The sequence below is a fragment of the Oryza glaberrima genome, chromosome 4, assembly GCF_000147395.1.
Source record: "Oryza glaberrima chromosome 4, OglaRS2, whole genome shotgun sequence".
NCBI lineage: Eukaryota > Viridiplantae > Streptophyta > Magnoliopsida > Poales > Poaceae > Oryza > Oryza glaberrima.
In genome coordinates, this window is record NC_068329.1 from 9,427,071 (window position 1) to 9,445,075 (window position 18,005).

Sequence of the window (18,005 nt, forward strand, 5' to 3'; positions counted from 1 at the left end):
TTACCAGTAATTCATGAACGTCGATAAAGCACGAACTGAACGTCCCCAGCCATGATGTCAGCTATCACTACAGAGGAAAAGTCATCTCTTACAATTTGCTAAGAAACAAGTATACAAGTAGATATACATTCACACTAGATCTAGAGATGTATTTGCCAACAGACTCAAGAGCACAAATCCCCATTTCTCTTCTACATAGATTTTGCATAGTTATCTCAGTACAACGGCAGCATTTCTCAGTGCCAGATACCTTTGGACATATTCATCAGGAAGCATTCGGATTTGCTTGAACACTTCTGGATCAGCATAGCGCAGCTTTGTCCTTGGATCCACATATGGTGCCTGCAAGAAAATATACAATTATTATCCACACAACACAAGAAATAGGCACACAAAACACCATTGCAGTCGAAGAGCAAATAGAGAATGCAAGACCAAGTGATATTATCAATGTTTGTCTCAGTTTATTTTGTGCTCCCCATTAGCGGAGTATTAGGTGTGAGCATTAAAGCGTTGTTGGGCGCAAATAAAGCTTCTAGTGGATTACAGATAAGTTGATGTCCAAGACAAACCATTACTAACAAGATAGAACAGGAAATTCTTGGTGAAACGTCATGTCAGTCACATATGCTCTAACATTTTTCAATGTCAATGAAGTATCCTGGCCAAAACAGTAACTTAAATGCTCTCTAAGTAGAGAAATTGGACACCTAATACTCCCTCCATTTCATATTATAAGTCCCTTTGACTTTTTTCCTAGTCAAACTTTTTTGTTTGACTAAGTTTATAGAAAAATTTAACAATATATAAAACACCAAATTAACAATGAATATATTTTGATAATAGATTTATTTTGTGTTGAAAATGCTACTATGTTTATCTAAAAACTTGATCAAACTTAAAGAAGCTTAACTAAGAAAAAGTCAATAACTTATAATATGAAAGAGAGGGAGTAGTAACTAAGTGCTATTTAGGACCAAAATTGGACTTCTAAGTTCGACTAACAATACTTATGCACTGAAACACCTAAAAGCCCAATCCACTACAGTTTTGGCCTATGTGGCAACAAGAAGGCTCCAAATGTCATCTTCTATTGCTGATTTAGCCAGGTAACTAGTAACAATTTAAACAAGATAACTGAAAACAACAGCAATTCCATATTCACTCCCTCGCGCTCTCAGTACCTCTCAGGCAGCCTCAATTTCATGCTCAGTAACTTGTCTGCAGTAGAATTGAGAATTTGAGATACTATCTCATGTTGGACATGTTAGCGACACATGATTCAGTGGTAATGTAAGCAACGATCCTCCACCCTCATATGCACCACCATGATTACAGGTGGGGAAATAAAGCTCATTTATGTCCATGAGGCGTTCACAACAGGGAAGGAATTTGAGATGGCAGCTTTGCAGTATGAGCTGCATGTAGGATCAGTCTAAGGGCCAGCTCCTCATTTAGCTAACACGAATACTACACAACTCTATCAAATGAATCAAGAAATGTATTGTGTTTGCAGGAGCAAAAGAGGATTTGGGAGGTGGCATGGATTGCTGACTAGGAGAGATGTAGAAGGCATGATGACATACTAGGGAAAATTGCACCTGTGGTGGAGCTCAGAGGCCATGAAGCTATGCACTTGAGTTTAGCCTAGGTCACATTGAGAATGTATTTTTTTTAAACAGACAGAGGAAGAGATTTGATATTTGACAACAATAAGAAGGAAAAGTAGGCATGGAAGATATCCAATCTACTGATGACTGTCGTCAAGCAAATACCACTACGGTATATGCTGAGGCAGTTTTAGAACAGAGAGATGTAAAGGTTGAGGATTTCAAAGTTCAGAGGGTGGAAAATAAGGATCCGATGATAGCATGGACAAAAGGTTGAGTTATTATATAGAATTTAATTGGATATCTTCGCCTATAGAGTGAGTTAATGACAATGGTGTACTATCACTACCACATGTTTTTTTTCCTAACAATTCCAAAAGATTTAATTGCTGGAATCTTTTGTTGCTGTATACATGCATGTGTTCGTAATCCTTTACAGAGGATTGAATTCTCCAGACATGTAGCTTGTCTATTGTGATAACATTTTCTGTGGATTATTGATCTGATGCTAATCATATACGGGATTTTAATTTGAGCATTTGAGATCCAACTCAAAGAATGTCGACTTTGATAATATTACTAAACCGCGAGATATTGTATAGCCCATCTAGCTCAGAAGATATTTAGATCAATTTAAACTCAGTAGTAAGTAGCATAAAATGAACATTCAAAATAACAAGAAAACATGCAAATCCAACAGGACGAACTCACAGCAAAGTAACTAACCTCAAAACCAGTTATGTCACAATATCTCTTGGGTGGATAAATTGATGGGGGCGACTGGATATTCAAATCTGCACAAAACACCATAATGTAAGAATAAAGACAAATGCAATAGCCTCAGTATGGAAAAGTGATAATATGTGGCATAATTAACTTAACATCAATTTTCAGCCATGCCTTGTGATTTATAACATTAATGGCCAATCAAATAATTAAGATAAGAGGTGTCCACGGCAAGTTTGGTTTATAATCCTCCAAAGGATGGGGCTGGCCCATATAGCCCCAGGTCCAGATACAACCAATTTATCAAGGTGGTGGTCAAGGGTGATGAGAGGAAGGGACAAAGACACCAAGAACGGACTTAGCTCTCATCATTTTGGTACTGTGGGAGATTGGGAAGCATAGAAATGACAATGTGCTTAATGGTGTTAACCCTTGTGTAACTGCTGTCCTCCAAACAGTGGCCAATAAGTGTATCATGTGGTCGCTAGCCGGGGCTTCTAGACTAAAGGAGTTCCGTGAGAGGTCGATAGCCCCTCGGAGGTGAGCTTTTTGCGTGTGTTGTAAAGACTTTGGCCTGTTTTGGACCGGGTTGGTGGCCACTGCTCCCTTTCCATTCTCTCCTCTTAATGAAATGGTACTCAATTATCTTGCTTATTAAAAAAAAGCTTATAAAAAAGCAAGAATGATAAGTAGGACAACGGATCCTAATATTTCTCATAGCATGGTATTGCATCAAACTGAATCAAAGTTAATTACTACATTTATGTAACAAGTGACAACCCAACATATCACGACACATTCACAGCCCACGCTTCTCCTTCAGGAGATGTAAGAATAAATACCTCATGATGTTAAGAAGTGAAACAAATACATCTTATGATCTCATAGAATAAATTTGATTCTTAGTTCACTTGCCTATCAATGCTGACTCATACACAACCAGAAAAAAAAATAGTACCTCATGATATCCCTTATCATAAACAATACTAGTATCAATATCAACCATCAAAATACCAAAAGCCAGAATCATATGATCAAAGATACAAATTCTGTCATCTGCTTAGACATGGTGAACAACACAGCAATACATGATTATATGATATGTACAAATGATCCACTTTGCTTAATGACTCATTAATCATTTTGGAAATATTATGTTCCTGTTCCTATGTTTATCTAATGCCAGTATGCACAACATATGTACTAGTACTATATTTATTAAAAATATTAAGATGAACATATTGTTGTAAAACATAACTTATTTCTGAATATTGTTGTAATTTCTATACACATCACTTGCTGATCATGCTGCCATCAGACACCCATATCATTAGTGCTCATCTCATCCTAACAGACTAATTAAAAGTTTAACACTAATGAGGTAGAGGTGAGCATTTACCTTTAGGCTGACTTATTAGATTAAATATTTTAGAAATGTTTGTACTGAAACTAGAAATCTCTCATAATATTTGTATGAAAAAAATCCTTATTGTACCATTGTCGGGGCCTGTTTACTTTGCTTTTGATTCTCACAATCCTGCTTCTGGAATGTTATTTTCACAAGGGGGATTCTTAAAAGCTGATTGTGGATTTGGCTTTTGATACAATGAAATGCACCATCTATGTTAATACTCTTATGTTATAACATTACCGCTTAAAATCCACAAAAGCAGCTCCGTACCTGCTTTTGGACTTCAGTAGAAAAACATCGTTTGATTATTAAGAATCCGCTTCCAGAACCAAGTTGTTTGCACGGACTCAGATTGCTTATCCAGATTATTTGGGAGAGTAAACAAATGATGATAACCCTATCCAATTGGTTTGCGTTTTCACGGTAGATGGATGGTTCGCAACAAGACAAGGCATATGAACATGTAGCTTCCGTAGCCTCAAAAATCTATTAGATTACCACCAAATCTAAACCATATTAAGTTATTCACATAGTAACATTGTAAAATTGCAACAGAACATAAGAACAATCTAATGCGCAATCACAATAGCAACCGTTGGCTGGACAAGGGCCTAACATGAATAATGCATAGCATCGAATTCTCAATCCCTAACCAGATAAATCTCCCAATGCCAACAAGGGCTCGTTGACCTATAGAAGTGAATCCACACAAATCCTCGATGAGTAGTACAATCACAAGCGCCCAACAACCAACAAGGTAGATAAATCCACACCATTAAACTGATCCCAATGAAGAAATCGGCAGATTAATTGAGCGGGGAGGGGGGAGGGGGGAAGATTGGTTTGGATCGGAGGCGCTTACAGTTGGGGCGGTCGGGGGGAAGGGAGGTGGCGTCGGCGGCCTGGAGGAGGAGGCGGAGGTGCTTCCACTGGCGGCCGCGGGACTGGCCCTTGGGGTACTTGTCGGCGATCTGCACCTTCTTGAAGGGAAACGTCGCCGCGAGCACCATCTCCGTCTTCACCACCTCCGACTCCATGCTCCGATCTCCACGCCTCGACTAGGTGAGACAGAGATAGAGAGAGAGCCGGGGTCGACGCGCCGGCGCAGGCCTCCACCTGCTGGCGGGTGGGGGCTGAGGCGTTCGGGAGGACGCGCCGGGAACGGCCGGAGCTGGTGGGGGCTGGTTGCGGCGGTGGACGGCGGCGGCGGCGGCGTTCCGAAACGAGAAGGGTGGAGAGAATTAGAGGACAGATGTGGGCCCCACCTATCAGTCTCATGGGAAGAAGGAAGGAAAATGAACCCGCCCCCGCTTTTAACTATTTGCCACATTTAGATTTGGCAATTAACTATTTGCCACATCTATCTCAATGAAACGTGGGTTCACATGTGTCTATGACATGTGGGTCCAGTGACAAATAGTTTATTGATACATCTAAAAGTGGCATACTGTTCATCATCGAGCACGACCTCAGGTTATCAAAAAGTGACAGAATACGAGGTGTTAGGGGTCCAAAGGTGTCTTAATCGGTTATGTGAATGCACTAACTTGAACAAACTAACTTCGGACCCTTAGGCTGCGTTCAGCAGCGTAACATTGTGAGTTTGTGTGTTTCGTTTTCCGCGCGCACACTTCCCGAACTACTAAACAGTGTGTTTTTTTGTAAAAAAAAATTGTATAAGAAAGTTGCTTTAAAAAATCATATTAAACTATTTTTAAAATTTAAAATAATTAATACTCAATTAATCATGCGTTAATGGCTCACCTCATTTTGCGTATATTTCCAATCTCGTCTATCTCATTCTCCTCAAACACAGCATGAGCAACTCATTATGTGGTGATTCGATAATTTAGCTACTATCTACACTTTAATACTCGTAGCAAATAGACATTGTAGTACAGTCCTTCCAATTATCAAAAAAATGACACATTACTAGATTCTCAATGGCGCAAGGTGTCTTCGCTAGTTATTGTAAGTTTTCAACGGCACATGAAAGCGAAAGAAATCAGAATTTCAGATTGGCTAAATATCAAGAATTTCAGTATGCTTTGTTTCCGCGACTTTAATGCAGAAGCAAAAGGTCAAGATGCACATCCTTCCTAGACTGCAGAAATACCTTCCTGCCCACTTGTCACACCCGAATTTTCCCCCTTTTCGTAGTAATTCACTAATAAATTGTCTAAAAAATTACTTTGGTTAACTAGGAAAAAAACCCTAATTAACAACATGTTTAATAATCGGAAATGTTTGGGAGATTTCTTTTCAAATTCTCTTTGCTCTTAAAGCACTAACGGGATTTAAAGCGAAATATCCAGAGCATCGGAATAAATATTGATAATTTAAAATGTCAAGATTTACATTAATGTTAATCTTTCTTTCCAGCCTTTGGTCGTGAATTGTGCCCGACTCACTCCACTCTCCGTCCGCGATTTCGTTTTGCATAACGACCCGAGTCCGAATCTTATTCCGGTTCCGGTTCCGTTCTTTTACTAAAACGGCACCGCATCTTTTTCCTTTCCCTTTCCCTATTTGTTACCCTATTCTTTTCAGTTTCCCCCTCCCTCTCCCCACTGCCGTGCGCCCCCTTCCCCCTAGCCAACCGAGCCGAGTCAATCTCCTGCCCATATTCGGATTCCTCCCCCTCCTCCCAATCCGAGTCTCACAAGGCCCACCTATCCACTTATTTTTTCCCCCTATATAAGTACTCATATCCCATATTTTTCTTATTTCCCACATAATCACCAAACCCCCAGCCCTAGCCGCCGCCCCTCCCTTGTGCGCCCACTGTCCCACCGCTGCTGGCCAGTGCCACCGCCGTTCGTCATCACCTTCGCTGCCGTTGCGTCACCGGTAATCCGTACTCCCTCTCGGTATCTTAGTTGATGCCTATACCCATCCATCTATATTCTAATATATTCCGTTTAATCTCATCTAGCACCGTCGTCATCGATCCTGAGCTTGCCATTGGAACCACCGTTGCCGTCGTCATCTCCTCTCCGGTACTTGTCACTCTCCGGTGAGGTTTCCATCCTGTTTTTAGGGTTTGTTTTTCCTTCACTCGTGTTGGCTTGCGTCGTCGCGTTGTTGCCATGCAGCTACCCTAACCCCAGCTTCCGCGCGCCACTGCTACCATGCCACTACCCTGCTGCTGCTCTAGCGCCGCCGCCGCTTGTCATGTCGTCGCCGTATGTGCTGTGCGTGCCTAGTTGCTTAAACTGCTGCGCCGCTGCAGTGCCGATGTCGCTGCTGCTGTGCCAAGCCGAGCCGCGCCGCTGCCGCTTTGCTGCCGCCGCTTTGCCGCCGCCGCCACTGCTTTGCTGCCAAGCCGAGCCGCTGTTAAGTCCCGCTGTGCCGTGGCCATGTCTCTCTAAAACCTAGCCACCGTCTTGACCTAAAGCTCAGTAGTTAAGTTGTAAAGCCATAGGTGTATCTCTAAACTCCTACCGATCAATCGTTTTCCGCACCGAGTCTTTGCCGTAAATGTGTCTAATCTACCGGTTCAGCCGTAGTCGTTTGTTAGGTTGTTAATGGTTCGTTTGCACGAAGTGCTGTCCACTGCTTCATTCGTCCAGTCGTTTTGAGTCATTCTTTAGTTTGAGCCATGTTAAGCCGCCGGTTCCGTTCGCCGGTTTCGGTTGATCATTTGGATGGTCCCGCGTCATGATATATTGACTCATTGAGTCGTTAACTCGTGAGGCTTGTTTACTGATGATATATTTTCTTTGATGTAATTTATCTATGGGCATTACTATATGATAAATGAGTAAACAAGACAGTTCATATTGTAAAATTCATATATAAATCATTCGAGCTCCGTTTTAATCTATTCAAGTTGCAGTGAATTTGCTAAAATGTCTAGAATCCATTAAAATTGGTTCCTTTTGCTGTTTCAGTAGCCTTATTATGTATTGCTTGTGTGCTTTGTTTGTCGTATAGAATCCGGCAGTTCCGACGCTCCAGTCTCTTTTGAAGTTCGCCGAGGTCCCGTCAGCTCAAGAGCAAGCCAAGTCATACGAATATCATTGATCATGTTGAACCTACTTTGCAAAATCCCCGCTTTTCTATTAAACTGCATTATTTTATAATGTCATGTGGGGTGGATATTTACCGTACTCAGCCTATTGTTTACCCTATGTCATTGATAGCCTCGGATATTAATTTATTAGATGATTGGTTTAGGAATGATTAGCCATGCTTAGATCAATTAGCTCACAATGGGATTCATTATGATTTTAGTCCTTAGTCATTATGATACTATGCCGCCATGGTATTGTTGGTATTTTTTTAACGACATTACTAGAAATATAATTTCCAGCAATGGCACAGAAATATTCATGGTATATTATGGTTACAGACTTCATCCACAAGCGCACGAATATACCATTGTAGCATTTCACCCGAGAGTATTTCAAGGGTATCATATTTGTTTAATCCCGTGGGAAGATTATAATAGAGAGAACTATACTAATATTTATATATTACTTGTAATAATCAAAGTCTAAGCAGGGGTTAAGGTAAATTCAAGGGTAGGGTGACACAAAGCAGAACACTCATCATTCTCATATAAACTAATTCTAGGCTAATGGAAAGAATAAGAAAGGAATCAATTCCTATAATTCTAATATACATACATACAACTTTAGTCAATATTATCTACTATATAATTGTATAGTCAATACCCTCTTACGATGCCCTCCTAGTGTTTCGAGATACCACCCCTGGTTGCCGAGTTCCTTACGACAACCCGTCATGGCCATCCAACCGGGGTTAAATACGGAGGAGTACCCTCCCCAGGAAATTGTACTTAGGACTATATGCTAATGTGGAGGAATAACCGTACTGAACTGTCACCATCAGCGGCCCACCTCTGCTGTCCCGTAGCATATAATCCCAAATAATGATATCCAGCGGCCTAAGCACCTCGCTTATGCTACCAAATACTACTCTAATATCATCGTCATGACACAGAGCAATCATATACATGAACATTATACCCACACCATTGCATCTCCCGAGTAAGCTAGCTAGACAATTATATATCAAATAACATATTGGAAAGCTAGTACTCAGATGATCAGAATGAAGCAAAGTACTGTATATATATTTAGAAGAATATTCTAAAAATAGTACAAGTCTTACAAAAGAAGGAAAAGCTACTAGAGCAATACCCGAACTCTTCCCGAAGTCTCCGAGGACTGAAGACTCTATTCTATTTCTATTCCACTATACTCTAGACACTAAACTAAACTTTGAGAGAGATGATTGAGCTCTTGCTTGAGTATGTCCTGGAGTGGAGGATGAGAGCTCCTTTTATAACCTCCCAATGACAGTTGCGACGGTTGGAATTGTTGGAAATACCCTCCAACCGTCATTGGGGCTAATCTACACCGTCCAGGCAAACCCTTGGATCAAACGGCGACGAGGGGGGTTCGGCTGCACCCGAGGTTCAACCGAACCAGGGGCCGGCCCAACCAGCCTAGGTTTTGGCTGGTTGCCTCCTCATGTTCTTCTCTTCGCAGACTTATGAATTTTGGCCCATTTTGGTCGTGTCATTTCTGAGTTCTTGGCCCATCCATTCATAAGTCTGATTCTCGACAGTGTCTGATTGATTGATCGTTTATTTCACTGTTGATTCTCCTCCATTTTGTATTTATTCTCTGCAAAAGGTTAGAAAGCACAGTGCTAGTGGAATATATCTTATTCTAACATAATATGCATTGCAAACATAACTAGTTCTCCTTTATTTTAGTAATATTGATGGGCGAAACTGATCGCTAACGACCGTCAACATGTATACAAGTAATTAAACTAAAATATATTTTAATGGTGGGTTGTGGGTGCATGATTTTGCAAGTCGTGTCCATAACAATTAAGGACCGGTTCTCGGGAATCCTTGGAAGATATACACGTACAAACCACAAGCTAGCATGGTCTCTAGGCTTGACCTGAAGTATAATCTTTTCTGCTAACATACTGTGGCAAGGGTGGCTGTCATGGAGTATGGATGGAGCGGGAGCCGGTCTATGCTGCTTCCGGATTAACCTAGGCACAAGAGGGGGCTGCCCAATGCCTGTTTAGGGGTGGGGGTGAAACCTGAGGTGGGATGTTGGTTAAGGAGGGTTATATGAAGGGTTTTGTCACGATTTGCACCTTTGCAGTATCGCGGTGTTACTTCGAGGCATGGTAACATGTGTCGAATCGCGTCTTGTGGGTAAATTTGTACACCTCTAATCAGAGTAAAACTATTCGAATAGCCGTGCCCGTGGTTATTGGGCGGTCAACCAGCTCACCGTGATTAGTCTCACTTAAATAATATGACTGGAGTAGTTCAGGTGGTTTGGTTGGGCCTGTTGCAACGTGGTTTTAGCGTTGAGCAGTGATGTTATTTAATATTGCTTCATAATATCTATTGTTTTACTGTATTCAAATTATGATTTGCAAATGCTGCTTTTATGCAAATATCCTATTGCCAATCCTTTGTGATATCCTTGCATCATACATTTCCGTTGGTATGACTTGTTGAGTACGGTGGTTGTACTCAGTCTTAAATTATTTTTCCCAACCCCAAAAGCAGAGAATATTTCAGATAGTGAGTTCGTTGAGGATTAAGCTTGTTCCGGACGTTGAGGATTGCCTGTGATTTGGAGGATGCTACACTTTTGCCGTGAAGATTAAGTTTAGATTGTCTTTTATTTTCTGCTGCGTTTGTAAGTTTATTTTAATATTTTTGTAAGACATGGATCTGTATCAATTTGTCGTTTGTGTACTCTGGCTAGTCCTGGACAGAGATTCGGGTTGTTGAATTTCTAAGCATGACAGCACTGCAGAAGTAGAGAGATACATCAGAAAAGAATAGTTAGGGAGATGGAACAAATATATTTATGAACATTAAAAAAGAATAGTTGCTGATTAATAAGCTAGTTAGTCAGAGTTGCCAACACAACCAGACTTCACATTTCAAGAGGGCCGTTAGGTTCACTGAAGCAAATAAGAAAGCATGCGGAAGATTAAGGTCAAAGGAGTGGAATGTATTTTTTTTAAGAACTGTAGCAACTAATAGCATACAAACGCTTGTTTTACCCACAACCTTTGTAAAATAATGTTTAAATCACACTGAAATAGCATTCCAGGCATCAGCATCCCTATAAGTGAAACCAACTAATTGTGCAAAAGACAATAAAAAAGACATGTGCAACTTTTTCAGGTTGGGCATAAAGAACACAAAATTCATATCAAACCCGAGCTATTTCATGTAACTGAATAGTGGATTGAATTCTCTTATATTATTGTACCCAAAAGAAAATTTTCATAAGGTAGGAGCTTTTTTTTTTACAAAAGTCGTGAGACATGGCTTTTACTGAAAGCGAAAGAGGCTAGCAGCAAAGGGAACGAAGCGAAAGAGGCTAGCAGCAAAAGCGAAAGAGGCTTTTAGGGTTGTTATTCATCCCTATATCTCTACATCAACACCATTGAAAAAGCTAAAAAAAAGTTTATATCTTCGAAGCTTATAGGGATTATTGTCCATCCCTATATCTCTACATCAGAAAAATGCAGGTGTCAGAAAAATAAACAATATAGCATTGGAGGTTTCAGTTCTCCACACAAAATGCAGGTGTCAGCACTCTCGCAGCCTTTCTGCCTTTCTTATTGAATTACTGATTCGACTGAATTTTATCTCTCAAAGCCACAAATGAAGTATTTGATCTTCATCGGGTATGAACGATTGTAAATGTTTTGCATGTTGATACACACTATGAGACTACTTCTCAGCAGATCTAAAAGAGGGAACGCTGTATATGTACCTTTTTAACATTGTTAGAGATAACTATCATTCACAATGTAACCAAATAAGACAAAGCCACGATTTCCTAAGGCTGAAAGACCTCCTAAAATGCAAAGAGTAACTCTAAACCATTTTGTACTACCTTGGTGACAAATTTGAAAAAAAAGCAGTAAAACAAATTTTTAAATAGACTAACTCCTAATCTAGATATCATGCCAAAAGAATATACATTTACAATTATTCATAAACCATCATCCTTCCAACAAAAACCAACATTTAGATAAGTAGTTTATCAATGAGAGCCATGCTCCCCGCATTTCCATAGATCAAGAACGAGGGTACGGAAGTTCCAACATTTGCAAGAAAGTAAAAAAAAAACCATCTACAACTAGTCGAAAATATTTTTACCAAATGCCATCCCACCTGATAAAACATGTAAGAAGAAACCTTATCAGGGCAAAGCACCATTTTCAGCCGACAATACTTCATTGTCTCATAGAAAACATAGATCCACTGTTATAAATACGTCATTCAAAATACTAAACTATTGTGTATTACTTGGTATACATGACACTGAACAAATATCCCTTTCAAGAATATAGAGAAATGGTCATTTTTGAGATAGAAGCCAGGATGTCAAAAGTCAATATAAACAGATCTTGGAGCTTGACTATCTCATACTATTTCCTACTAGTACAAGTCACAAAAAAATTCCAACAAAGAATACACAAGCATTAGCATAAACATAATGTTGTCAAATGACAACTACATTCGTCGAAGAACGAGGTATACACACAGTAGAAAAGTAAAGCAGTGTGTATTAATAATGGAATTTTTCGGGATCCCCCACTAAATGCCCTTATGGGGCTATTTATAGCCTTAGTACAAGCTCATACACCCTAGGTTTAATAAGTACAGGGTAATTTACATGAATACCCTTATGATAGAGAGATTTATGAGGGTAACTAGTGTCTATTTTGCCCTAGGCCCCTTAATGGGCCTTAGCCTAGGCCAGACATGGCGAACGGCTAGGCTTTATTGCCTTTTGACTCCATTGCGAAGGCGTCCAGATTGGTGGTGAATCCCTCTAGTTTTGCCCAGCAGGTTCGCCTTAGGTAAGCATCTTGGTCTTCGACTGATCCTTCGCCCTGGTCGTAGTGGTTTTGGTAGCCTCGGTCGAAGGCCTTCGTGGCATGACTCCAGCACAAAGTTAGCAATGATTACAATCCCCAGGGTAGTGATTTCCACACATATCAAATGCACTAAGTCCAAAACGACAAAGTCACTATAAACAAATTTTTGGGATTTAGTGCCTCCTTGATTATCTCAAGACTATTTCCTACTAGTGTGTCACCAAAAATTTTAACACAGAATATGCAAGCATTAGCTTAAACATAAGTTAGGAGTGACTACAATCCCCAGCGGAGTTATTTCCACATATATCAAATTCACTAAGTCATGGATTAACCTGCCGAAACCGTTTTACCTGTGATGATCCACCAATGATCAAGATGGTTTGCCTATGGCGAAACCCTGAGGACGCAGCTGAAAGGGTTCGCCATCATGTCCAAAGGACCCACTGGCAAGTCTTCACTTCAGGCGAAGCAGGAAGGGTTCGCCAGAAGATGTGAGGCCTTCGCCAAGAAGCCTAAGGATCAGAACGGCCCGAGAAGGCCGTTCACCAATATGGGTCGGGCCCAAAAGCCCATGAAAAGACCCCTTAACCAAATGGACATTGTTTGCCCTCGTAAATGTCCCTATCAGAAGGGTATCCATGTAAATTCCCCTGCAAACATTAAACCCTAGAGTGCATGAGCTTGTACTAAGACTATAAAAAGCCCATTAATACATTACTTTACTATTCAACCATTCCATTGAGTGAACCACGTCCTTTGACGTGAAGCAGTTGTCTCTTCGACAACAACATGCATGGCAATGTCTGCCCCAATTAACATGATTTTCCAGATGTCTTATAGCTAATATTGATGTGTGAACTACTACATTGTCATGCTAATTAATTGAAGGCCTTATCTTATATTCAATGTTTCCAGTCATTAAAGAAAAGGCAAGGTTTTATGGCAAAATAACTAAGACATAACTAACAACCAGCTCACCATTCAATATGAAGAATGAATCCAAGCAATAGCAATAGTACTATAAAACAAATAATACATTTCTTATCGTTCATAAGTATCAGTCGAATCCTCATGTATCTGATTTTCAACAGAGTGGAGCAGACACCAAGTTAGCTTGCGTTTCACTCTACCTTGTTCAAGTAGTGCCAGTCTATCCGCAATGTTTTTTAGTCCAATATTGAAATATATCAACCGATACGGTGCTGCGGATACATCACTAGATACTTCCCCTTTGCTTTGTCTTGTTAGTTGATCAAAGCCACAGAGTTCTCTCCTTCAGATACTTGCTATAAGACTCTAGATTCTAGAAGAACTGTAATTAAACCAACTGACACTCTAGCATCCAGATTATCACAGTATGTGTACCAAACTGCAGATCTAAAACCTTCTAACTTTACTATCTGAATCTTGTTTTGATAGTAGCGTGCTAACAACCGCAGTAGTTGTAAGTGAAAGGACCTTGATGTCGCCTAGAGGGGCGGTGAATAGGCGTTTCTAAAAATTATCACAACTTCATAGCATATTAGAATGATGAGAACTTTCAGTTCAAATCGAAACTTCCGGTATGGGATAGGAAGTTTCGGTCTCAACCGAAAAGTTCGGCGGATAACGGAATAAAACACTAGCTATGAACTTGTAGCTCGAACAAACAAAATGTATATGAAAGAAAAGGTGACAAATAAGGTATCTATGCAAGATATAAGTTCACCAACTACATTAAATAAGCATGCGAAGTAGATCGGGTAAAAACAATCTCAAGCACAATATGAGATAATGCAAGAATGTGCAAACCAAGAGAGGAGACGCGTTATTTGTTTCCCGAAGTTTGGATTCACGGATATGTCTCCGTTGAGGAGACACAAGGGCCGGGCCTATTTCAACCATTTCCTCACAAGGTTGCACAAATGCACTCCTCGGTTTTTACTCTTGATTTCTTCCCTTGCGGAGGCGAAATCGAAACCTTCACAAATTTTCCGTGGCACACCACAACCTTGGGTGCTCACCGGCAATGCCTAGCCGTCTAGGAGACCATGGTCCCCAAGAGTAACAAACACAATTAGATTTGCTTGCTATGAACTCGAGTGCTCAAAGTATGGAGTGAAGCTCACTAGCTCTCAACTTCTCAATCTCTCAATCCAACTCTCTCCCCTTCTCAAATTCCTCTCACAAAGAGGCACCACAAAGGTAGGGAAATGGGGATGGCTATTTGGCTTTGGATGTGTCTAATACTCCCCAAGAACAGAAGACACTCAAAGGAGGGATGGAGGAGTTTATATACCCGAGCCCCTCAAAAACTAGCCGTTGGAGGCCAAGACTGCGATTTTCGGAAGTTCCGAAATGCATTTTCGGATAAGTCCAAAAATTTACAGAAGCCAATCTCATATTCGTAGCCATTTTTGGAATTTCCGGAAAGCACAGAGTAAAACGACCATAACTTTTCGCTCGGGAGTCCGTTTTTTATGATTTTTGACTCAATGGAAAGAGAAACAATTTGCATGGAACCAAAAGAGAAACAATTTTGCTCGAGCAAAACAAGAACAAACATTCACAAGACCAAATAAAATTTTTAGATGAAATTTCAAAGCAAAAATTTGAGAAAATGTCCATTTAAGAAACGCTCCCCCTTGCTCTCGGAGGGAGTGGTTGTGAGCACTTGAACTTCCTCTCGAAATACACTCAACAAGTATTTTATCAATGAGAGGATTTCGGTCAATGATACTTGAGAGCTTCTTGGTCAAGTGTGTAATCTCGACAAAGGAATGACAATGATAGGCAATTACCGAGTTCAAGATGGTCAAATGATACTACCATTTTATATGGACACCGCTTGTGTATGCAAGTGCGAATTTGGAATCAAGAAATGGTAGTTAGCAATAGAAACAAGGATCAACTTCAATTTTAGAAGCAAAATAGATGGAATATGTAGGTTGACAGTGAAAATTCCATTTGAGTTTAGGTTGGCTCAAATAATGGGTGTTTGAGAGCAAGAGGAGTTCATGCAAGGAATAAATCCAAACGAGCTCAAAATTGATTTAACATTCACATAACATAGAGCTCACTTCTTGACACAACTTTTTTTAAGCCACCAACTCAGATTTTCAACTAAATGAAACACACTTTTAAAATTTGAAGTTTAACAAAAAAGATACAACTAAGCAAGCTCTTGAAGCAACATAAACTTGTGGAAATGAGCTCCAAAAAATATGCAATAAATCATGGAGATATATCATGTAATCATGCACAAGTTTCATTTTGGGAGTCTTGCTCATACCTCAACCATATAGGCAAAACAAAAATCACAAGATTTCAGTAAGCTGAAATTCCAGATTTTTCACAACTCAAGAAGGGCTTTAAAAAGCATTCAAACAAAGTACAAAAGAGCTGAAAAAATTCAAACAAAAATTTAAAAGTAAGGTTCAGCCGTAGGGTATCAAAAGTCATAATGGAAGCTCCTTCCAATTTGGATTGCATTTTGAGATACAAAATTCACAATTCAGCCTATAACCATGTCATTTCTGAATTTTTTAGCAAGTTGATCAAAGTTATAAAAACTCAAAACTCTTCCAAATCAAGTCCAAGCGAGTTGAAATCTTGCAGAAATGATCTTTGAAAATCAAAGAAACTTTCCCAAAAAGAATTTTTGCAGAAGCGATTTTCTATCAAGAGAAGACCTGAAATTTGCTTTGTATCTCTTTCCAAGTGGCAAAATTCAATCAAATGCTCAAATCATGCCCAAAAATAAATTCTATGGAGTTTGACGTTTGAAGAGCCTTAGATGGGTTATAGAAACTGAAAGGACCTTAATGTCGCCTAGAGGGGGGAGGGTGAATAGGCGTTCCTAAAAATTATCACAACTTCATAGCATACTAGAATGATGAGAACTTTCGGTTCAAATAGAAACTTCCGATATGAGATTGGAAATTCCGATCTCAACCGAAAGGTTCGGCGGATAATGGAATAAAACACTAGCTATGAACTTGTAGTTCAAATAAAGAAAATGTATATGAATCAAAAGGTGACAAATAAGGTATCTAAACAAGATATAAGGTCACCAACTAAATCAATTAAGCATGCAAGTAGATCGGGTAAAAACAAGCTCAAGCACAATATGAGAGAATGCACAAATGGGCAAACCAAGAGAGGAGACGCGTGATTTGTTTCCCGAAGTTCGGATCCATGGATCCTACGTCTCCGTTGAGGAGCCACAAGGGCCGGGCCTATTTCAACCCTTTCCTCGCGAGGTTGCACAAATGCACTCCTCGGTTTCACTGTTGATTTCTTCCCTTGCGGAGGCGAAATCAAAGCCTTCACAAACTTTCTGTGGCACACCACAACCTTGGGTGCTCACCGGCGATGCCTAGCCGTCTAGGAGACCTTAGTCCCCAAGAGTAACAAACACAATCGAAGATTTGCTTGCTATGAACTCGAGTGCTCAAAGTATGGAGTGAAGCTCACTAGCTCTCAACTTCTCCATCACTCAATCCAACTCTTTCCCCTTCTCAAATCCCTCTCACAAAGAGGCACCACAAAGGATGGAGTGAAGCTCACTAGCTCTCAACTCCTCACTCTCTCAATCCAACTCTCTCCCCTTCTCAAATCACCCTCACAAAGAGGCACCACAAAGGTAGGGAAATAGGGATGGCTATTTGGCTTTGGATGTGTCTAATACTCCCTAAGAGCAACAGCCACTCAAAGGAGGGGTGGTGGAGGGGTGGAGGAGTTTATATACCCGAGCCTCTCAAAAACTAGCCGTTGGAGGCCAAGACTGTAATTTTCGGATTTTCCGAAAAGCATTTTCGGACAAGTCCAAAAATCTACGGTAGCGGAAAATCATTTTCGGACAAGTCCGAAAATCTACAGAAGCAAATCTCAGATTCGCAGCCATTTTCGGAATGTCCGAAAATTTTTCGGATAACTCCGAAAATTTTTCAGAATTTCCGATAATTTTTCGGACTTTCCGAAAAGCACAGAGTAAAACGACTATAACTTTTCGCTCGGGAGTCCGTTTTTTATGAACTTGGACTCTATGAAAAACTCACTCAGAGGACTACCCAACTCAACCAAAAAAAGGTCTAAAACCACTGAAAGGATAGGTTAAAGCTTGGGTTTCTCTCAAGGTAGTACTATGATAGGTCACTTTTAGCACTGAGACATGCACAAACACCTCGACGTTGCATCCCTCTTAATAGTACGGCATTCCTAAACTCAAATGTAAATAAGAAAAGAATTATACATTAGGAATGCCTTTTTTCATCTTTCTTTCATTGTCTTGAGGGACGCAAATACCGATACCTTTCACCATATATTCTTCAAATGATTGATGCGGTTACTTGTAGCTT

General features: G+C 40.2%; 1 protein-coding gene across 1 annotated transcript; it reads right to left on the reverse strand.

Moving 5' to 3' along the window:
• Positions 1 to 5,009, reverse strand: LOC127771391 (protein EIN6 ENHANCER). The gene is made up of 3 exons (XM_052297293.1): positions 4,610 to 5,009; positions 2,337 to 2,404; positions 1 to 342 (listed from the first exon to the last, which is right to left on the reverse strand). The coding sequence occupies exons 1-3, from the start codon at positions 4,782 to 4,784 to the stop codon at positions 211 to 213; spliced, it is 375 nt and encodes a 124-aa protein (XP_052153253.1). The 5' UTR covers positions 4,785 to 5,009; the 3' UTR covers positions 1 to 210.
• Between the last annotated feature and the right edge of the window lie 12,996 nt (positions 5,010 to 18,005).